This window comes from Nyctereutes procyonoides, unplaced genomic scaffold, assembly GCF_905146905.1.
Source record: "Nyctereutes procyonoides isolate TBG_1078 unplaced genomic scaffold, NYPRO_anot_genome, whole genome shotgun sequence".
Lineage (NCBI taxonomy): Eukaryota > Metazoa > Chordata > Mammalia > Carnivora > Canidae > Nyctereutes > Nyctereutes procyonoides.
Window position 1 is genome coordinate 10131278 of NW_026575036.1, and position 23797 is coordinate 10155074.

Sequence of the window (23797 nt, forward strand, 5' to 3'; positions counted from 1 at the left end):
CATTCTTTCTTTGTAATCCCTGAATAGGCTTGCCCGAGCATTTAGACAGTTAATGATTTATACCAGCAAAGGTAGGTCTGTCTTCCCCCATCTATACCATTCTAGAGAGACAATGTAGGAAGATAGTTGAGGCATTGTGCTACAACACTCTGTGGTGACTTAATTGACAAGGAATCTACTATAAATCCCAGAACTGAACATTTATTTTTCCTTCTTGCAGGGGCAAAAGATTATACACTTTGTAAAAGTGCACTTCACAAAAGTAAGCAATACTTAAATGTACCATGTTTTTGACCACCCAGAGAGGAAATGATCTTGTAGAAGAGCTCAGAGGAGATATTATGTTATTGATGAAGTGTCAATGAATTAGGAGTATGTAGATGAAATTCTTCTGAAACTACACAATTCTAAAGGAAAACTATTTGAGCTGAAACATGTTTTGCATTAGGAAATCTTTGTTCATATGAAGGAAATAATTGAAAACACCTGAAGCTTACATGCTGCTTCTTTCATGTGTTTCTATCCAAATCTTAGAGGGAAGTCTGTTATGGGTGAGATCGTTCTTTGGCTACAGTTACTGGAGCCCTTTTGGTTGTATGTTTATACTCCCAATGTGAGTATGATAATCACAAATGGAGACAGCTGGAAGAAATTGTAAACCATGAAATAAGTTAACTTTTATTGTATACTGTCCGATGCCCTTGTAGTCTCCTTATAATGCCATGACTACACAGTTTCTATGGTAACCACAAAAAAGCCAGAACAGCCTACACAGTTAGCCAACATAGGATTGATTCAAAGGTCATACTTAATGATTCATAGTGGTATAAGGTATTATTGACAGTTTTCAAAAAATGTGCAAATCTATTCCTAAATGCCTAAAAAATGAGGAAATAATGTGATAGTGTGTCCTGGTGACTAGAAAATATTTATGTTGCATCACTATGCAGGGGTTAATGTGAATCATTTCTATGTTAAACCAAAAAGCATATGACAAATGTTTCTCTCAAGCAATGGATGTCTTCTCAGATGCTTTAGACTGGCATATGACTTTTACTTTTCACCTTGGAAATACCAATCAGATTTTATTAAAGGTATTTAAAAAATAATTCTAACAATTTTTTAAAAATTTCATCAATTTTTAAGTGTACCATTCAGTGGCATTGAGTACACTAACAATATTGTGCAACCATCATCACTATTTCCAGAACTTTATCATCATCTAAAAACATAGATTCTATACCCATTGGATAATAACTCCCCATTCCCTCCTTCCTCTAGTCCCTTGTAAACTGTATTGTATCTTCCACTTCTATAAATTTGCCTATACTAGTTACCTTAAATAAATGGAATCATAGAATATTTGTCCTTTTATGTTCAGTTTATTTCACTTAGCATTAACATTTTTAAGGTTTACCCATGCTGTAGCATATATTGCAATTTCATATTTTAATGAATGAATAATTATATGTATGTACCACATTAAAAAAACATTCATCTGTTGATGGACACTTGCATTGTTTCTATATTTCGACTATTGTGAATAATGCTATTAACATGTTTGAGTCCCTTGGTATATGACTTTTTAAAAATAAAGTTTTGGTGTTTGAATGTAATAAAACAAAATTCAGTGTCACCATCGGATGGATTTTTTTGGTTATTTTGCTTTTCTTTATTTTTTTAAACAGATATTGGGGGAAATCCTTGCTTTTCTCACTTCTCCTCACATTCCAGGACTGTGTATGCCATATCTTTCTTCATATGCTATATAAATACCATAAATCAATGTAAGTTAAATTAAGCTAAGCAGTTTTACATGGTATAGAGTAGATGTGTTCCCAGAAACTGAAGTAATCATACCTTCTGACTACACAGAGGGTCAACATTACACATGAGCAAACTTCATTACTTTTCAAATTCTTTTAGAATAAGATTGTTAAAGAATAAGGAGTAAGAATACTTGAAAAAAAAGTAGCTCCATCATATTATTTAATTGAAACATTCTTGGCATTTCCCATCCATGGGATTTTGTACTTAGTACCACAGCTAGAAGATACTATTTTGGATGGATTTGAGGTAAGTGTACGCAGGCAGGTTTAAAAACTCCCAACTAGTTACTCCATGGAAAGTTCATCTACTACTTCCAAGCATTAGGAAGCTAAATTAACCCATGCTTTAACACACAGACAGATTCTAAGTGTAAAGAATCAGACAGACCATAGTTTCAGAATTCCTGAAATATTGCTTTTGGAAAATGCACCTGCAGAAGCAGGAGAATAGTAGGCCTAACAGCTGAGCAGGTTATAAAAGACTGAAATGAGCGATGGGGAAACATCATGTGCAGAAAGTGAAGACTGGGATGGTTTTACTTTTGATCAATGTTTCTCTTCTTAACAGCATAGAAAACAAATGGTTTAACTTGACCACAAAAATCTATTTCCTTCTTTAAGGAATGGTTACTGTAAAGTCCTGAGGAATTATCTTTTTTGAGAAGAAACTATTTTCTTGCTTGCTGCTGGCTTCTCCTTTGTGGAAGGCTGGCTGTGACATGCTGGGCATCCTTGTAGTCTCTAGATTTGTATAATATTGTCCTGAACAAAAAAATAAAATGACAATGGATGGTGAAATATAGCACAGACTGTAAATATGCTGAAATTGTTATAGAATATAAAGTGGAGACGTTTAGTCTTTCCTTTGCCTTAAGATTATAGCAGAAAAATAGATCTTGAACATACTGATTGACGAAGGACAATAATAGGAGGGAGAAAATTATACTTCAACCTTTGCCAAGGTGAAAGGATTATTCATTTTTTTCTCTTTTCCAAATCAACTCTGTAACATGTGTCCTTGTTTAGGTTACAGTTTTAATGATGATTTATGATGTAGAGAGCTCTTTGATTGTTAAGCAACATAGCTATTTCATTAGCTGGTCATGGATATTGTTTACTTCTGGTCTTAAATAGGAAGATCAAAATTGTTCTGAGGCAACCAGTCTAATGACTCATTTCAAAATGTTCATGCCCTTCATTTCCTTCTTGATGGGACTTGAATAGTACTTAACTATCTTTTCCATTAAATGTCTAAGATGTTTCCTGGATTTAAAATATACCAGGTAATACACATGAAAAAGCAATAAGAAGGGGAAAGTTTCTTTTCTCTGTGTGTGCAACTGCCTGAGTCTTTTGCAAGGATCTTAGCAGGAGACCTCACAGTCTGAGATGTTTATGTTCTATACCTCCTTTATTGAAATGGAACTGGAGACATTTGCACAGGCATCTAGTTTTCTTTAAACACTAGAATACCTCTGACCCATATGGTGGGGAGTCTAGATTGCAGGTATTTTAATTCTTCTCTTACCACCTAACTGTGACATAGTAAGGCTGGGCTGGGGAGAGAGAGAATAGGGTAGCTGACAAATTTGAAAGAAGGAGGTTGTGGGAAACAAATAATCGTGAAATTTCAATGGAAGAATTTTGGAAACCTAGCACTTTGAGAGCTGAGAGGAGAAAAATATTAATAAATAAATGGCAGGAATATACAACAAAGTATAGATAAAAAATTGACACTAGAAAATTTAACCATTAGATTTTCAAGACTTCTTTTTTTTTGAAAAAATTTTTAAAGATTTTATCTATTTATTCATGAAAGATACACACAGAGAGAGAGAGAGGCAGAGACACAGGCAGAGGGAGAATCAGGCTCCATGCAGAGAGCTCAGCGTGGGTCTCGATCCCGGGTCTCCAGGATCACGCCCTGGGCTAAAGGCAGCGCTAAACCACTGAGCCACCCAGGCTGCCCAGATTTTCAAGACTTCTTTGGCAAGGTTTCACATTGAAGAATATTAAATATTAGTTCTTCTTTCTAGGCCATTAAATACTAACTCATTGCTAACAGTGGGCCCAGGAGGAGAAATTGTTATGGAAAGGTCTTTTCCGGGTCCCAGAGAAGGCTCTTTGAAGGGATAGAAGGACACTTCGTGTTTGGGTTGTCTAGTTGGGCTACTCAGAACACCAAGAGATGTGTGAACTCAGCTTAGTTCATGGAAGGACTCTATCACTAGTACTGTATTAGGAGTGACTCGACTCCTAGGTATAAGCACTTTTATTAGTTACAAATATCCTGTGTTGCAGTTTTGGTGCTTTCTTCCCAGGTCCTAAGGAATTGGATACTCTTGAGGACAGTGCTGGTGATAGGTAGCAAATCCTACTTCTGCCCCTCCTTCTTCTTCCCTCTCTATTTCCTATCCTAGATTCTTCAGTGTCTCTTAGCAAGTCTGAGAGTTCATATGGCAGGTGGCAGATACAGGGAAATTATCTGGCCTTTCTAGAATTCTCTAACTCTAACTCATGGAAATTTCTGTTTCTGTGGCTTCTGTGGCATCACCCACCTACACTGCCCATTAGTCACACAGCAAAGCTCCTACACATTTCTTGCAAAGTACTGAGCAAAGAGTATTTGAGTGCTGTGACTCCAAGTATAAACACATGGTTTTAATCAGTTGTAGCACAGAAATGTGATTAGCAGTCAAACACCCTTGAGAATAAACTTTGGCTTTGCTGTTTGTACTGATAATTAGCACTCTGTTAAATTAATAGTTTTGGAAAGAAGACCTGAATCTTTTTTGCTGTATTGAGCAGTCTTAAGATTCTTATGATGGTCACCTCCTTTTTTTGTGTGACTAAAAATGTCTCTTTTCTATTCCTACTTCTAAATATGCATTATTTTTCCTCTCAGACAAGTTGGGGAGGGCAATAAGACAAAGACAATTTTGGGGGGGAAGGGGCAAGGGGAGAGGGAGAGAGAAAATCCTAAAGTCTCCATGCTCCCAGCACAGATTCTGAGATCATGACCTGACCTAAAATCATGAGTTAGATGCTTTACTGACTGAGTCACCTAGGCACCAAAAGACAAAGACAATCTTAATGCTGGCTTGCTAGGATTCTAGTCTTAACTCTGCCACTTGCTCACTTGCTATCTAGGTGACTTTAGGCAAATCACTGAGTCTCTCTAAGCTAAAGTGTTTTCAACTATAAAAGGGAGAGAATATCAGCCTTACCTACTTAATAGGTTCAAACAAGATAATGTGAAGACCATGAAATACTATATGAGTGTAAAGCATTGTAAATCACCAAGGAAAGGTCATGAATATCAATGAGAACTGAAAGATGACTTGGTTTTTGAACAATTTTCCATGAGTAGACATGCTAGACACAGAGCTGACTACCATATAAAAGTTATTCACTGACAGATAAAGTAAAATTTTGTTCCCAATAAAGGTTTCATAAATATTCTTCTGAGGCCACATTGATGGTCAATCCTAAATGTACCACCAGATGGGGGTGGGGGCTCTAAGAAGACAAAAGTAAGGCATCTTAAGCCACCTGGAACTTTTCAAAAAAGGGTGGGTAAAACAAATAAACAAACCTACCAAGGAATCTCCTACAGAGGGGAATCAATGGACAAATTTGTGAACATGCTAGTTAAGCAAAATAATATATTTATTTATTTATTTATGATAGTCACACAGAGAGAGAGAGAGAGAGGGGCAGAGACACAGGCAGAGGGAGAAGCAGGCTCCACGCACCAGGAACCCGACATGGGATTCGATCCCGGGTCTCCAGGATCGTGCCCTGGGCCAAAGGCAGGTGCCAAACCGCTGTGCCACCCAGGGATCCCGCAAAATAATATTTGAAGAAGACCAACAAAACTAAAAACCTTTGCCAAAATTATGTCATCCAATATCCAAACAGAGGATTCAAGATATATTTTTTCCAACCAAACCCAACAACATCAAAAAATCCTTGTATATATATATATATATATATATATATATATATATATATTATATATAATAACATGCCCCCTTTCCAACTCATATTCAGTATAATTCCTTCCTGGCTATAGAAATGAAAGTTAATCAAATTGTAGAAGTGCTAGCTGCCAATGTCTGTGGTGGATTTCAGATCCCCTCCTTTGCATTTCATCTACATTCTGCTCAGGGTTATATCAACTGGAGGAAATGGGTCCCAGTGAAGGTAGACCCCTGAGAACAAGAATTATATCAGTGGGGACTAAGGCCAGATTCTCCAATTCTTTGCAATTCAAAGACTTTAGTTTTGGCTCTGTGGATGATTACAATGTGAATTTTGGTATAACTTGTCTCTATAGACTTCAGTTTCTTTTGCTCTAAAATGAGGTGGTTGGAAAAAAATCTCTTTACATTCCCAATGTCCTATAAGAAGTGTTTGAAAAGAAAGCTTCTCAAAAGAAAAGGCAGGTTGTGGCCATCATATTTTTAGGAAGTTGGGAGCTCAAGGGCAATGACACTACAAAAATTGAGTGGATTTGTAAAAGAGTAGGTGACATTCACAAAAACAGAAGATGAAGATTAGGGAAAATCTAGGGAAACACACACTGAAGGACACTGAGACAGCTCAGCAATCTAAGAAAAACTGAAAGGTTGGTACACGAATGTGGGTAGTAGGGGGTACTATGAAAGGCCAGTAGGTTGTGTGGAGGGGTAAAATTAAGTCATTTCTGCCAGTGGAGTCTAGAATATTAAGAAATTAGTGGAAGGGTGGCTATAGTTTCATTCTTAAACCAAGGAACAAACCTAAAGCCTACTCAGTAAAAAAGATAAATAAATCAGTTATAGACCAGGACAACAAAGGATGCAAAGTAGAGAAGATACTTGACCAAAAAAAAAAAAAAAAAAAAGACCTTTTCATCAGCTCTCTGGGGAACAATTTAAACACAACTACTAGCAAAACAAAGCCATTGAGATCTTCCCCATTTACTTATGTGTTACTACCACGAAAAAGAGGAGGCAATGTAGGAAGTGACTGGTTAAATGATAACAGGGTCATTTATCAACTGAATAGCAGATGTCAGAGTTCCTAATCCTCCCATTTATTTATTTATTTATTTATTTATTTATTCATTCATTCATTCATTCATTCATTCATTCACAAGAGACACACAGAGAGAGTCAGAGACACAGGCAGAGGGAGAAGCAGGCTCTATGCAGGGAGCCCCACGTGGGACTTGATCCCGCGTCTCCAGGATCAGGCCCCAGGCGGAAGGCGATGCTAAACCACTGAGCCACCAGGGCTGCCTGCATCTGTAGTCTTTTTGACCAGAATAATTTCTATTATATTATTAAGAATGTGTTGTTCATAGGAACTAAAATGTATATAGTTGCAGAATGTTTTTGAGTATTTGAAGTGACTCTGGTTTCTAATTGCTCTTACTTATCCACCAACAAGGATAGCATGAAGATATAGGGCACAAAGTAAAGATGTGGTATTTCCTTATTTCCCATTCTTAGAAACTTTATATCATACAGCAAGGGAAGACAGAAACTGGTGGATCCAGAAGCAACATAAATATTTAACAGAAAATTAAGGACTACAGAACATATAAAAACAATCTATGGTCTAATGGCTCTGAAAGATAGATCTGCAAATTATTTTAGTCCTCTTATTTTTCAGCAGAGAAGGTAAATTTGCAATTCTGTTGCTTACCTTTAAAAGTTGAGTTGACTGCCTTTTTGTTTTTGTAGCTCTAATGTCTTATTTTTCTTGGTCCCTGCAAACCCCATAAAAAGAAGAGAGATTGGGAATCCAATATTCCAAGTATCAATTTTTCACATTAAAACAAATCCTAGAATGGACTAAGAGCAAGATAATTGCTTTTCATTTTAAGGAGAAATCTAAGGTTTAAGGATATTTATATAATGGTGAATTTAACAAAGGGGTTTAAAAACCACTTGATAAGTATTATTTGAATATTAAGTCTAACTTTTCAGTGAATAATTTAAAAAGGAAACCTGTATTTCAAGACATAATAAATCAAAACTGAGAAGAAATATCCATCTGAAAGATTTTTAAAAACTGAGGTTGCAAGGTAATTTAACCAGCCTGTACAATTCCTTAAATTATCTATTTTCTACACTTAACAGCTGCCATTATGGTGAAATAGCTAGTGAGGGGGGTACAGGATCAGGCTGCATCATGAGGGATGTATGAGATGGTATGTGGATGGAAGCAGATGCTGCTTAGCCTGCCAGTTTAGCTGACTTTACCTTGGTGATGAATGAGGTGATAGATATGGTGGTCTCCCTCACTTCTATATGCTTAAGCAGGGAATGGAAGTCACTTTGTTTAAATATAATTTCTACACAGAAAACCAAAATCTAAATAGCGCTCACTTGGATAATACCAAGTATGAACTACTTCTAGCCCAGAAATGAGATGGGTTTTTTCCCTCTGCAAAATAAAAGATAAGAAGACAAAATAATATTCTAGGTACAGATAATAATAAGCTCCTCTGGGGGGGGGGGAACTACAGGAAAAGTGACTCAGTCATACCTAACCCTTTCTTTTCCTCTAAAAATACAGAAGAATTATCAAGTATTTGATTACAAGGAAATAATATCCAGAGGCTAGATCTGAAAGAAAGGGACAGAAATGCAGGATGTTTCTGATTAGCACAGTGATTCTCTTAGTCACTAATAGGTTTCTGAATCCAATGAGTCAGCACGCTATTTGGCTTATCACTGTGTAAACTTTCTGAATAGCAAGTTATAGACCTGGAGTATAAATAGGCTTCTCAGATATTTTCTACTAGAGATTACTGGCTCAGATACAAGAAGAATCTAGCTCACTTTTCATCTTCTGGTATAATTCGTTGGCATGGAACAAACCTTGTAACTATTTTATGTCTATCCTTCCAAACTAGCTAGCCTGAGGAGGGAGGTTTTGAATTGCACCTTGAAAGCTCTTTCTTTAGCAAAGTACTGTACTTATATTTTTTAAAAGTTTTATTTATTTATTTGAGAGACAGAGGGTGGGGACGGGCAGAGGGAGAGGGAGAGAGAGAATCTCAGGCAGATTCCCTGATGAGTGCAAGGTCCCATGTGGGGCTCCATCTGAGGACCCTTAGATCATAACCTAAGCCAAAACCAAGAGTCAGATGCTTAACTGACTGAGACACCCAGGCATTACCAAAGCACTGGATTTTAGAGCTAAACACATTTATTTAAAAAATTCCCACTTACAATTTCTTGAAATTTAAGGACAGAATTATTGATAGTAATGGTGTTTGTTTCAATTTTAGTGGGAAATGGCAATTTCTTAGTGGTTATTTGAGCCCGAAGCATTCAGCCCTAGTAACTTTAATCTTAGAATATCCTGACTTCCTGAAATAATATTTCTTACTTGTGTGAAGTAAGAAATGTGTCTTACTCATTCTGTCCTTAGGATTAATATCTTGGAATTCTTTGTATGGTCATTATAAAAACTTTTTTTCACCTATAAGAAGAGGCATGTAAATAGTTTTCATGCCTTTTTTTTTAGAAAAAAGTCCTACAGAAATATGGTGATGTTACAATTTAAATTATCTGAAAGCAAGCAAGGGAAGAGAAAAATTATTACTCCTGAATACTCGATATAATTTTCCTTTATAAAAAAGTTCTTGATTTTTTGATGCTATTATTTTGATAACAAAAAATGGACAGAAACTCTTGACGGTTTTCAGTGTTCCTTCAATTCATCTTCTACTCAGTCTGATTATAAGAGGGTCAAATAATTGGCCTTTTATTCTAAAGGATTCTGAAGGATAGACTTTTTCACCTATATATCAGTTCATACAATTTGTAATTATATTATTAGTACTGTCATATATATACACATATATTTATATATAGTAGTTACATGTATATACACATACACATATATACACATACAGATACATGTATATATAAGTAAAGTAAAAATCAGAGATGTGACAAAATTACAAATTTATAATGTGATAAATGTAAATAATGCAATACAGGTATAAACATCAATAAAGAGAACAAAGAACTTATATGGAGGACACATAAAGATAATTTATTTCAAACATATTTTTTTCTTTGTTACTATTATGGATTGGAGACATGTTCATATGGGAAAAAATACTTTGATCCCAGCACAGATAAGTCAGAACTATTGGACTGTAATTAGTACTTGCCCATAGTCCAACTAATTTAAAATTTCATAAATGTGATCTTAATATATATAGATAGCTTAGTGGTAAGATTTTAAATGTTTAATTCTTGGATGTTATCTATGATCTAGTTTCATTTGTTTTTTTAACAGATTGGCTTTCATTGTGTGGCTCTGCAGTCTTCAGAAATAAAGGAATATTATTATTTTTATTTGTTTTTATTGAAGTTCGATTTGCCAACGTATAGTATAACACCCAGGGCTCATCCCATCGAGTGCCCTCCTCAGGGCTCGTCACCCGGTTACTCCAACCCCTCGCCTACCTCCCTTTCCCCAACCCTTTGTTCATTTCCCAGAGTTAGAAGAACCTCATGGTTTGTCTCCTTCTCTAATTTTTCCTACTCAGTTCCCCTCCTTTCCCTTATAATCCCTTTCACTACACTATTTCTTATATTCTCTGTATGAAACTATATGATGATTGTCCTTCTCCGATTGACTTACTTCACTCAGCATAATACCCTCCAGTTCCATCCACATCGAAGCCAATGGTGAGTATTCGTCCTTTCTAATGGCTGAGTAATATTCCATTGTACATATAGACCACATCTTCTTTATTCATTCATCTGTTAAGGGACATCATGGCTCCTTCCACAATTTGGCTATTGTGGACATTGCTACTATGAACATTGGGGTGCAGGTGTCCCAGAGTTTCACTACATCTGTATCTTTGGAGTAAATCCCCAGCACTGAAATTGCTGGGTCATAGGGTAGCTCTATTTTTAATTTTTTGAAGAACCTCCACACAATTTTCCAGAGTGGCTGTACCAGTTCACATTCCCACCAACAGTGCAAGGGGGTTCCCCCTTCTCTACATCCTCTCCAACATTTGTTGTTTCCTGTCTTGTTAATTTTTGTCATTCTCACTGGTGTGAGGTGGTATCTCATTGTGGTTTTGATTTGTATTTTCCTGATGGCAAGTGATGTGGAGCATTTGTTCATGTGTTTGTTGGCCATGTGTATGTCTTCTTTGGTGAAATTGCTGTTCATGTCTTCTGTTCATTTCATGATTGGATTTTTTGTTTCTTTGCTATTGAGTTTAATAAGTTCTTTATAGATCTTAGATACTAGCTCTTTTTCTGATATGTCATTTGCAATTATCTTCTCCCATTCTGTAGGTTATTTTTTAGTTTTTTTTGACTGTTTATTTTCCTGTGCAGAAGCTTTTTATCCTGATGAGGTCCCAATAGTTCATTTTTGCTTTGTTTTCCTTTGCCTTTATAGATGTATCTGGCAAGAAGTTACTGTGGCCGAGTTCAAAAAGGTTGTTGCCTGTATTCACCTCTAGGATTTTGATGGATACTTGTTTCACATTTAGATCTTTCAATCATTTTGAGTTTATCTTTGTGTATGGTGTAAGAGAATGGTCTAGTTTCATTCTTCTGCACGTGGCTGTCCAATTTTCCCAACACCATTTGTTGAATAGATTGTCCTTTTTCCAGAGGATATTCTTTCCTGCTTTTTCAAATATTAGTTGACCATAGAGTTGAGTGCCCATTTCTGGCTTCTCTATTCTGTTCCATTGATCTATGTTTCTATTTTTGTTATTAGTACATCCCATACAAACCTTAAGATTATTTGTTCCATGGTATGTTGATACGGATCGCATTGAACATGTAAATTGCCATGTAGCATAGACATTTTCACAATATTTATTCTTCCAATCTATGAGAATAGAATGTTTTTCCGTCTTTCTGTGTGCTCCTCAATTTATTTCAGAAGTGTTCTGTAGTTTTTAGGGTCTAGATCCTTTACATCTTTGTTTAGGTTTATTCTATTATTATGACGTGAACTTTTCTGCATGTGTGTTATACTTAAATAAAAGTATGTTATTCTAAGATAAAATACTTCTTTTTAGAAACTTAATGACAATAAGGAAAATTAGAGAGGAAAGTAAACACAGTTAGTTACAATAATAAGCACTGACAGCTTATACCCTGACAAGAAAGGAGAAAGAATGTCTTAAAAAATAGATTGATGAACTCAAAATGAGTATAATAACACAGTTTATTTAGTATTGGAGAAAAATAGTCTTACCTGAAATAAGTTTAAGCCTATCATTATATTGGAATATATAGGGAATTAATTTTAATATAGTTTGTCATAGTTTAGTTATTTCCAGGAATTTCTCTGGCAAAGATGGCTAATTACTGCCCCTAGACCATCGTTCTTTCAGATGCAAGATGCATAAGTCCAGGGAAACCTAGACACATGGCCACCAAGAATAAAGCCTGTTTGTCTCAGCCTCTGCTGCAGCTAGACAAGACCATGTGTCTACATTCTGCATAATGGAATGTGAAAAGAAGTCATGTATGCAACATCCAAATTATGCCCTTGGAGTTGTACTTCCCTGTGTCTCTTCTGAGCCATAACAGATTGCAGCTGCCATCTTTCAAATCAGAGGTGAAGGTGTATGTTGGTTGTTAGAATGGAAAAGCCACATTAAATGCCCTGTATCAGCACATCTCCAGACTAAATGAGAGAGAAATAATTGTACATAATGAAAACAGTGAGAAAACAGTGATACATACAAGCACTATTCATATTAAGAAGTGGAGTATTATTAGTTTTCTAGAAGCAGTTTTGTGCAACCTCCTCATACTATTCCCCTTCTCCTCCCAGAGGTAATCATTTTGTTTTTTAACATCACTGTTTAATTTTGAATGTTTTTGAATTTTATAGAAATGGAATCATTCAACATGTATTCCTTTTTGTTTGGTGTGTGTTGCTCAATATGATGTTTGTGAGATTCATTGATGTTATTTCATGTGGCAAGTAGTTTATCTATTTTCATTGCTTATGGGATTGTATTAATGTATCAATTTATCCATTATATTGTGGATGAATGATTGGATTGCTTCTTAGTTTTTGGCTATTACAAATGCAGTTGCTATGATCATTATTGTATTTTTTTTGTATACATATGCATATATTTGTTAGGCATATGTAATTCCTGGGAATGGAATTGTTAGATTATAAGGTGGATATTTGTATATCTGCTTTTGTTTTTGTTTTTGTTTTTGTTTTTTGCCTTATTGTACTCAGGCTTCTAGCATAATATTGAATAGAAGTTGTCATAGAAAAAATTCTCATCTTTAAGCTGGAAACCTCCATAACTTCACCAATAAGTATGAGAATTTGCTTTAAGAGTTTTGTACATGACACTTGTCAGATTAAGAAAATTCAAATTCTCCCTAGTCCTAATTTTCTAAGGTTCTCTCTTCATGGGTAGGTATTGACTTTTATCACATGCTTTTTCTATATCTTTGAGATGGTTGTATACTTTCTCTCTTTATTCTATTAAAAATGATAATTTTACTTGATTAATTTTCAAAGTTCAAACTAAACTTGCATTCCTGGAATAAACACACTCTGTGATACATTATCCCTAAATAATTCATGTATCAAAGAAGATATCACATTGGAAATTAGAATATATTTTGAAGTGAGTGATAATGAAACTATGACATCTATCAGATCATAAACATGACATTCTTATACTATTCTTTTACTGTCTATCCTAGATTATAAACTTGCATCCTTGATTTACTAAAGTCTAACATAAATTGTAACTTTTACAATTTACTGGACAATACATGTAATTTAGAGTACTTTAACACCATTTACTCCCCTCCCAATTTATGTGTTATTGCTGTTGTTATGGGTTAAAAGACATGTTGAAGTCCTAACCCATGGAATATGTGTGTGTGTGATCTTATTTGGAAATAAGGTCCTTGCAAATATAATGAAGTAAGATCAGGTCATAATAGATTAGGGTGAACTCTAACCCAATGACTACTGTCCTTATGAGAAGATGGAAATACAGACACAGATACATAGGAGAGAAGGCCATTAAAAATTGGAAGAAGGTTTAGAGTGATGTATCCATAAGCCAAGGAACACCAAGGTTTTCCAGGTAAGAAGAGGGAAGTAAGGATAATTCTCTAGAGATTTCAGACAGTATAGCTTTTACCAATACCTTGATTTCAGACTTCTGGTCTCTAGAATTGTGAAAGAATACATTTTTATTGTTTTAAGGCACCAAGTTTATGGTACTTCGTTACAGTAGCCTTGGGAAACTAACACACTTATCGTGTATTAAATTCTATATACATTTTAATCTCTACAAGAAAATACTGGTATTAATTATATGGTAAATATTCATTTATGTTTATCCATGTTTGACTCTTTCCATTTTTCTTTATTTCTTCCTACATCTTTGCATATCCCTTCTAGGATTGCTTTCTTTCTTCTTGGAGTAATTCTATCAGTATTTCCTTACTGTGGGTTTGCTGTTGGTGAATTCTCTTAGTTTTGTTTCTCTTTATTTTTATTTCCACTTTCTTAAGTGTATTTTTGCTAGGTATAAAACTCTAGGTTAGTAGTTCTTTTGGCATATAGCACATGGAAGATATATTGTTCCATCATCTTCTGACTGCTGTTATTTGATTTTCTGAAGCTTTACTATAGTATACATTGGTGTCGTTCCTTTTGGATTTGTGCTGTTTTGGATTTACTTTTTTTGATTTACTTTTTTTGATTCTATAACTTAGCATCTGTCATCAGTTTTTGACAATTTTTGTCATTATTTATTTATATATTCTGCCCCAATCTTTCTCTTCTTTTTCTTGTAGAACTCAAATCACAACTTTTTTTTTTTTTGAGGACACATTCCACATTTTATTTACATTTTAAGACTAGCTTTAATCTCAGAATCACATATCCATACACCTACTTCCTTTTTGTTGATTTCACTTAAATGCATGGTTTGTCAAACAGACTGTAAGCAAATATTTACCATGTCTGTTACATGTAACACACAGGAATGGCTTTTAACAGAAATTCATCGACCTCCCCACAACATGTTTTTATTATAAATACAGGTCTCAAAACAATCCTGAACATATTTTTGATACTACTAGTAGTCAGCACCCACATCACTTCAAAAATTAACACAATTTGTGACAATATTCATTGTACCTGCTACTTTAGACAATTTCAACTGAAGCTCTTTCACTAAGCAAGATGGATAAAGCATGCCATTTCTGTTTTTCCTTCTTGAGATTTTTTTAACTTTTCAGAAACACACATGCTTCCACAGCATCTGACTCTTCTCTCCATGCTTTCATCTTATAAACCTGAATTCTGAGTACTCCAGGTTTATGCTTAAATGACAGTGCCTTAACAAGAGAAAAAAATATTGTGCTGCATTTTTCCTCCTGAAACCTGAAAACATAATGGTGTACATATATTAAATATATTTCAACAAATGTCCAGGTCATGTTTACCAGCTGGAATTCTTTTACTTAATGTGTGGGTACTCTGCATTGTAATATTTAATCAAGACATTAACATGAGTAGAAGGTTGTTGATTTAAGACAAGTTTGAGATCCACTAAAATTAATTGTTGTATGTTTGTCCTTCTGGTGGCTGTGGAAGCTTCATATTTTCTTTGGACATCATTAGATGTCTTAGCTCTTGAAGTACAACTTTTTTTTTTAATTTCATTTTTTTATAAATATTTTATTTATTTATTCATGAGAGACAGAGAGAGAGAGGCAGAGACAGGCAGAGGGAGAAGCAGGCTTCATGCAGGGAGCCCGACATGGGACTCGATCCCGGGTCTCCAGGATCACACCCTGGGCTGCAGGTGGCACTAAACCACTGCACCACCAGGGCTACCCTTGAAGTACAACTTTAATGCTATATGAATTTTGCCATTTAGCTAACACTGGTATGCTCCGTGCATCCACCATTCCACTGGAATTATTAATTCCATTCATATTAATTTTGGTTACAAATCTAACTGATGGAGGAGCTTCTGGGTATTTAGGTCCACATTCTACTTTCAGGCTATATATTCTGTTTTCATAATTTGTCCTTGGTGGCCCAATAATCATGCCTGTCCACCTTGTAAGTGTCATATCTTCATCATCTTCAAGGCCCCAGCTAACCGTACATCACCTACTCCTTTTTGTCCTTCTTCAAGTTCTTCCAACAAGCGAAAATTACAAGGAACTTTAACGCCTGTGGAGACCGCCATCTTCTCCTGCAGCCCGACGCAGCCACAAATCACAATTTTATTAGACCTACTTGTTCCTCATCTTTTTTATTTTTAATAGCCTGCTTTGTTTTTCCTCTACTTTCCTTTCCTCCCCTATTCTTTCCTTCCTAGATTTTGGAATATGTTCTACTCTACAACATTTTCAGCATTGCTTCTAAAATTTTCTTTAAAAAATATATATATCTAACTCTATGATATGCTTGCTTAAAAACCTTCAGTATCTCCTTTTCTGTCTGTCCTTCAGCAAACATGTATTAAACAACTATTATGGGTCATGCACTGAGCTTAGTTTAGGAGATAAAAAGGTTAGAATAGGTTAGTATTCTATTATTCTATTATTCTCTTCTAGTAGAATAGGTTACAAAAAGGTTAGTATTAGGCTATTTCTATCTTATTAAAGCTTATATTCCAGGGATAAAAAGAATTTATAATAGAGTACAATAAGTGCTTTGTATGATTGGGGAAGTATAGAATGTTAAGAAACTACATATCAGGAGCATAAAACTCATTTGGTGAGGGTCAGAAGATGGACTCTTTGGAGGTAGTGACATATACATGGAAATGTTAAAAATGAGTAAGATTTATCCATGTGAAGAGAGAGGAGACAGAACTTGTGAAGGCCTTGAGGTAGTTATTGTATGCTTGAGGAACTAAAAGAACTTCAAGATGGTCAAGATGAATGTTTGATAAGATAGGTTGGGCAAAGCTACAAGATACTTAAATAGTTTCATGATTTGGGCTTCCTCATGAGGACAATGGGATAAAAAATGAAAATATTTAAGCAAGGAAAGTGAAGAGGTTGTTTAAGATAAAGAGGATTTTGTGATTAACTATAGGTAATAGTTGTTGAGAAAGGGAAAGGAATAGAGAAAGATTCTCAGGTCCTAGGGTTTCTGAATGGCATTTGCTGAGATATGGGAGAAAGGTGGAATGACAAACTTTGAGAAAGAGAGGTGATTATGAGATAAATTTTGTAAATATTGGGAATGAGACATTCATGGGGCATCTAAGAAATTATGTGCAATTGGCTTCATGAATCAGCAGTTCAGAAGAGAGGGTTGAGCTGAAGATACAGATTTTGGAAACTTTCCTACTCCATTTCATTTCCCATATAGCTTTCAATGTTCTCTTTCAAACATAAAGCTACCTATATGAGACACCTGCTTATAAATCATATAAGTCTAAATTCTAGCTACCTGAAACCGTCTAAATTCTTTACACAATGGTGTGCAAAGACCTTTAAAATTTAGTCCACCAAACTTTCTAGACTAACATTTCAGCATATATTTCTGTTGGATACAATTTCTCACCATTCTCTAGACACACAGGGTTTATTTTTATCTCCATTTGCTTTTAAAATACTCTGTTTCTTTTATTTAGAATGCTTTGTCCACTTTCTTTTCAATCTGAATAACTTCTATTCATCCTTCAATATCATAGTTCAAATACTATCTCCTCTGAGTTGCCTTTTCAATTCCTCTCATGCCACTTTATAAATGTTTCTAAAACAATGCTTTAAAAAATAAATAAATAAAACAATGCTTTTGAAACAGCAGATCCTGTCCCATTTAATGGTTATGAAGTAAATTTAGAGGGTTATGACAGATACTTAAAAATGAAATAGAACAGAGAAGGAAATGCAAACAGTTCAAAAAATTAAATCTTGCCTCTTGAAAATTGTTTCAGTTACATATGTATATGTGTATATATATACTGAGTAATGATGTAAGCCATATTTCTTACTGTGGTTTATGGACAAAAATACTTGAAAGTCACCACCCTATTACTTTTGTTGCTTTACTATTTGTCTTTCTCTCTAGAAAGAGAGTGCATTATTTGTTTTTGTGTCTCTGGTGCTTAGCACTGTGATTCATTTTAGGAACTCAGTCATTTTTGAATAAATGTTTATGGCAGAAAATGCTTTTGCATAGTTGCCAATGTTCTCTTCTTTCTTTTGTTCAGTGTTCCTTCAATTCTTCTGTTAAGGTAAGCAAATAGTTTAAGTTTGTTGACAACATCTTTAGTACATAATCTTCATAAAAGGAATGATGTGTTTTAGGTTTGGAAGATATATTAGCCATTATTAAGAAATTTTCTGAGCTTCAACAGTTCAGAGTGGAAAAATTTCAGAATTTCAAGTTAATTTTGAGCTGAACAACAACCCAATAGAAAACACCACCACTAACAACAACACCCAAGTTCATGGATAGTTCACTTCAGGGTTAGGGGAGAAGACAAGGACCCTGTACAGAAGGAACTACAGGGGCATTCTGCTTTACAAATAATACTTATGTCTTCTAAAACAGAAAGTTACTGATGCAAATATGGCAACATATTAACATTTTCAGTTGGGAGATTAGGCAGAGGGGTATCTTTGAAAACTTTCTGTATTTTATATCATCAAAAAATTTCAAAGAGGGAAAATTTCCTAGCTCTATCTCATTCTTTATCTGTGAAATGGGAATAATGAGACTTATAATGATATGGAAATGTTTTAATTTCTTTCATCATATTTCTCTTAAGATAGGGGAGGATATCTTGACAGCCTTTTGATAGAAGTTCTGGTGATCTCTTAAGGTATGAGAGTACGTGTGCTTCTAACAGAGAAAATGCGAGCAATCATGGCAAGAGATTTGGTTGTTCATGGAGTGAAGGGCCAGTGGATGCCCCTTCTCCCTTGGTAAGGTAGCTGAAAGGACTCTTAAGGAGAATCTATTCACATTTTTTTGGCTGTTTTTTGTAGGGGGCTTTGATGAAACCCTTTTTCATTACTCCATAACTATCAGGAATACTTTCTTCATATGAGTGATTTTTGTATTTTTGTTTGTTGTGAATATTCAGTGGGGAAGAATGAATTTTGTATCTTATTTCATCCTTTAATGTGTAGTGGACCTCTGTGGATTTGTGACTTTTATAAGATTGGATAAAATTCCCATATATTTTAGAAATTCAGAACACTTTCCCAAGTTTCTGCCAATTCCTATGGGAATAAAATCTCAGCAGAACAAATGGTAAGTGGTGACTTTCAATAAACATCCTGTTGTTGCTTTAGAGGCATTGTCACCAAGAACAGAAACCAGCCAAAGACGGTCATGCTCACTGGAGCTATTCCACAATATACTAGAAAGCCTAGTCAATTTAATAACATAAGAAAATGGTATAGGACTTCTGGGGAAGATGGCAGAGTAGGAGGATCCTAAGCTTATCTTGTCCCAGAGATAAAACTAGATAACTCCCACATTAGTGCAAATAACTAAGAAAACAACCTAAAGATTGGCAGAACAGACGATCCACAGCTAAATGTAGAGAAGAAGCCATATCAGAAAGGGTAGGAAGGGCGGAGATATGGTTGGGAGCCAAACAGACCAACAGGACTGTCTCAGGGAGGAAGGGATGCCAGCACTGTAGAGAGGGGAGAGGATCAGACCCCATACCAGGTTCCTTAGGCACAGGAAACACACATAGGGAAGATGAATCCCTATAACATTTGGTTTTGAAAACCACAGGGGCCTAACAATCAGTGGGGCTTAACACCTGGAACTTTAAAAATTATGGCTCAGCTCTGAGATAGCTGGGAGGGTGCTGTCCCTGCCCTTATAGAGACAGTACAGCAAACAGCCTTGGTAAGTTATAGCATAGAAGCAGCAGTTTGAAAAATACCTGGAACATACAAGAAGATTTATTTACTAATCCCAGAGCATGTGTTGGAAAGGCAGGGATTTTTGGGAGACTATTACAAGAACAAAAGAACTAGTGGGTGCCATCTCCCTTCCCTGTCCTCCAGCCTAGATATATGGACACCTGTGAGAACCAGTGCAGTATCAACACTCCCCACCTACCTTGATAAAAGCATTCCTGCACTCTTCTGTGGACTTGCCCCTGCAACCAGCCTCTGTAGGAGTTCTCCAAAGTGGCTAAAGGTCCCCTACCACAGCAGAGGCAATCTTGCTAACACTGCAAGCCAGGCCCCTGTGAGCTTATCTGGATCTACCCCCCTTCAACGTGGTGAGCCTTGGTAGTTTTCCTGGGTGGCTACAAGGGCTCTCCCACAGCAGATCAGCATAGCCCTTGCTGGCACTGCAGCCAACCCCCATGTTTTCCTGTGGACCTGACTCTTCCAATATACCCTTGACTGGAGCCCATCCAAAGTGGTGCTGCAAGTCTGGTAGTGTAAAACAGTCCCAGCAGGGGCCAGAACCATAGCAAAGTGACTCTTACCCAGGGAGAGGGAAAGATAATGATAGAAACCAGTCCTACTAAAGCTCCTCAATGGGCTGGGGGCAAATATCAGGTCTGACTACAAACATAGTAGGCACTCCTGAAGTTATTAAGTTGATGGTGGCTTAATTTTCAACACATCTTTACTCCTGCCCCTCTTACATTTTAGCTATATAGTGTTATATTTTCCCTCCTTTTATTTTACTAATCCCTTACCTGATTTTTATAGATATACTTAATTTTACTGCTTTTGTGATTTCTACTTTTCTTACTCCTACTTATGGTCTTTCCTTTCCACTCAGAGTCTGCTTTAACATTTCTTGTAGGACTGATTTAATGGTCCTATATTCCTTTAATTTTTGCTTATCAGGGAAATTCTCTATCTCTTTTTCTATTCTGGATGATAGCTTTGCTGGATAGAATATTTTTGGCTGCATGCTTTTTCTTTAAGCACTTGGAACATATCATGCAATTTTCTTTTGGCCTGCAAAGTTTCTGCTGAAAAATCTATTAGCCTTTTGGTGTTTCCCTTGTATATAACTGTTTTCTTTTCTCTTTGTGCTTTTAATATTCTTTCTTTCTCACCACTTTTTGACATTTTAATTACTATATATATTGGCGTGGACCTGTTTGGGTTGATCTTATAAAGAAAAGGTCCTACAGTTCCCTGCAGTGCAGTGTTCTCTGTTCACTAGAAACTGGCACTTCAGGAGTGCCTACTATGTTTGTTGTGTGTGCCCTACTGTTGTGACTGCTATATGCATAAGACGGTATATATACCTAATAGTATCACAAATCAAAAACTACTCATAGATATGGAAAAAATAAGGTGAAAGGAATCCAAGTATACCACTAAAGAAAACCAGCAAATTGTGAAAGAAGAGAGCAGGAGAAGAAAGGAACAGAGAACTACAAAACAACCATAAAACAAGTAACAAAATGGCAACAAGTATACATACTTATCACTAATTATTTTGAATGTAAATGAACTAAATGCTTCAGTCAAAAGACTATCTAGGGTGCTGGAATGGATGAAAAAAAGTAAGACCACTGTAGATGAAAATATGCTCAACATCACTGATCATCAGGGAAATACAAATAAAAACTACAATGAGACATCACCTCATACCTGTCAGATGGCTAAAATTAATACCACAAGGAACAACTGGTGTTAGGAAGGATGCAGAGAAAGGGGAACCCTCTTACACTGTTGGTGGAAATGCAAACTGGTGCATCCACCCTGGAAAACAGCATGAAGGTTCCTCACAAAGTTAAAAATGAACTGCCCTCATTCCAACTATTGTACTACTAAATATTTACCAAAGGATACAAAAATACTGATTTGAAAGGATACATGCATCCCAAAGTTTATAGCAGCATTATCAACATTAGCCAAATTATGGAAAGAGCCCAAATATCCATTGACTGATGAATGCATAAAGAAGTTGTGGTATTTATCTAAAGGATACAAAATCCTGATTTGAAGGGATACATGCACCCCAATGTTTATATTAGCATTATCAACAATAGCCAAATTATGGAAGAAACCCAATGCCATTGAGTGAGGAATGGATAAAGAAGTTGTTGTATGTTATTTTAAAAGATGTGGATGGAGCTAGAATTATGCAAGTGAAATAAGTGATTTCACTCATATGTGGAATTTGAGAAGCAAAACAGATGAACTAAAGAAAAAAAAAGAGAGGCAAATTGGTAAATAGACTTTTTACTATAGAGAACATACTCCTGGTTACTGGAGGGGAGATGGGCAGGGGAATGAGTTAAATGAGTGATGGGGATTAAGGATGGCATTTGCTGTGATGAGTACTGGGTTTGTAAGTAAGTAATGCATCACTAAATTCTACATGAAACTAATATTACACTGTATGTTAACTAACTGGAATTTAAATGAACACTTGAAAAAAAGAACCCTTATACAATTGAACACCAAAGAAATAAATAATCCAATTGAAAAATGGACAGAAGATCTGAATAGACATTTTTCCACAGAAGACCTACAGATGGCCATTAGATACATGAAAAGATATTCAGCATCATTAAATTATCAGGCAAATGCAAATCAAAACCACAATGAAATATCACCTCACATCTGTCAGAATGGCTAAAAGACAAGAAACAGCAAGTATTGGTGAGGATGTGGAGAAAAAGGAACCCTTCATTGTTGGTGGAAATGCAAACTGGTGCAGCTACTGTGGAAAACAGTATGGAAGTTACTAAAAAAATTGAAAATAGCATTTTTATATGGTCCAGTAATTTCACCATTGGATATTTACCCAAAGAAAACAAAAAAAAACCTAATTAAAAACTATATGCACCCCTATTTACTGCAGCATTATTTACAGTAGCCAAGATATGGAAGCAAACCAAGTGTCCATCCATAAATGAATGAATTCAGAAGTAGTATGTGTGTATATATTTCAGCCTTAAAAATGAATGAAACCTGGCCATTTGCAACAACATGGATGGATCTAGAGGATATAATGCTAAGTGAAATAAGTCTGTCAGAGAAAGATAAATACCATAGATGTGGAATTTAAGAAATAAAACATATGAACAAAGAATAAAAGAGAGAAAACTACTTTTTTTGAAAAATTATTATAATACCAGTATAGTTAACATACAGTGTTATATTAGTTTCAGATGTATAATATAGTTATTCAGCAGTTCAATATATTACTCAGTGCTCATCAAGATAAATGTACTCTTCATTCTCTTCACCTATTTCACCCATTTCCCGCATCCAACTATCCTCTGGTAACCTTCTGTTTGTCCTTTATAGTTAAGAGTGTGTTTTGGTTTGTCTTTCCCCTTTGTTCATTTGTTTTGTTCCTTTTTCTCCACATCATTGCCAACATTTGTTTTTCTGGATTTTTTGATTTTAGACATTCTGACAGGTGTGTGGTGGTATCTTATTGTGGTTTTGATTTTCACATCTCTGATGAGTGATGTTGAGCATCTTTTTATGTCGGCCACCCGTATGTCTTATTTGGAAAACAGTCTGTTCATGAGAAGACTCTTAAATTTAGAAAACAAACTGGTGGTTGCCAGGGAGGAAGTGGGTGGGGGAGATGGATGAATTGGGTCAAGGGGATTATGAGTATACTTATCGTGATGGGCATTGAGTAATGCACAGAAATTTAAATCATGTATTTATTGTACATCTGAAACTAATACAATGCTTTATGTTAATTATAGTTGAATAAAAAATTACAGAAAATTTGAAGTCAAATTTCCTTGGGAAACAAGTTGTTTAGAATGAGTAAAATAGGAAATCTGTCATCATTTGGAGAAAAACATAATTCATGTACTTCTTGCAAGTTTCAAATCTAAGTTGTAATGTACTAAAGGTGTGCATCTGTATAAATTATGTGTATAAATAATTGCTAAAAGGGCTGTTTGAATTTCAGACCCAAATCTCTTTCTTGACAAATGAAGAAACTCAAGCAAAAAGATC

General features: G+C 35.5%; 1 protein-coding gene and 1 pseudogene across 1 annotated transcript in view; both read right to left on the reverse strand.

Annotated features, from left to right (window-relative positions):
* Nucleotides 1-1324: 1324 nt before the first annotated feature.
* The window catches only part of LMNTD1 (lamin tail domain containing 1), a 381533-nt gene continuing 359060 nt past the window's right edge, over nucleotides 1325-23797 (reverse strand). The window contains exons 11-12 of the mRNA XM_055318804.1: nucleotides 7524-7587; nucleotides 1325-2591 (exon numbers count right to left, since the gene is read on the reverse strand). Coding sequence (XP_055174779.1) covers nucleotides 7564-7587 — 24 coding nt within the window. The 3' untranslated portion in view covers nucleotides 1325-2591; nucleotides 7524-7563. The remainder of the gene's footprint in view (nucleotides 2592-7523; nucleotides 7588-23797) is intronic.
* LOC129505641 (ubiquitin-conjugating enzyme E2 variant 2-like) lies at nucleotides 15341-16097 on the reverse strand (annotated as a pseudogene).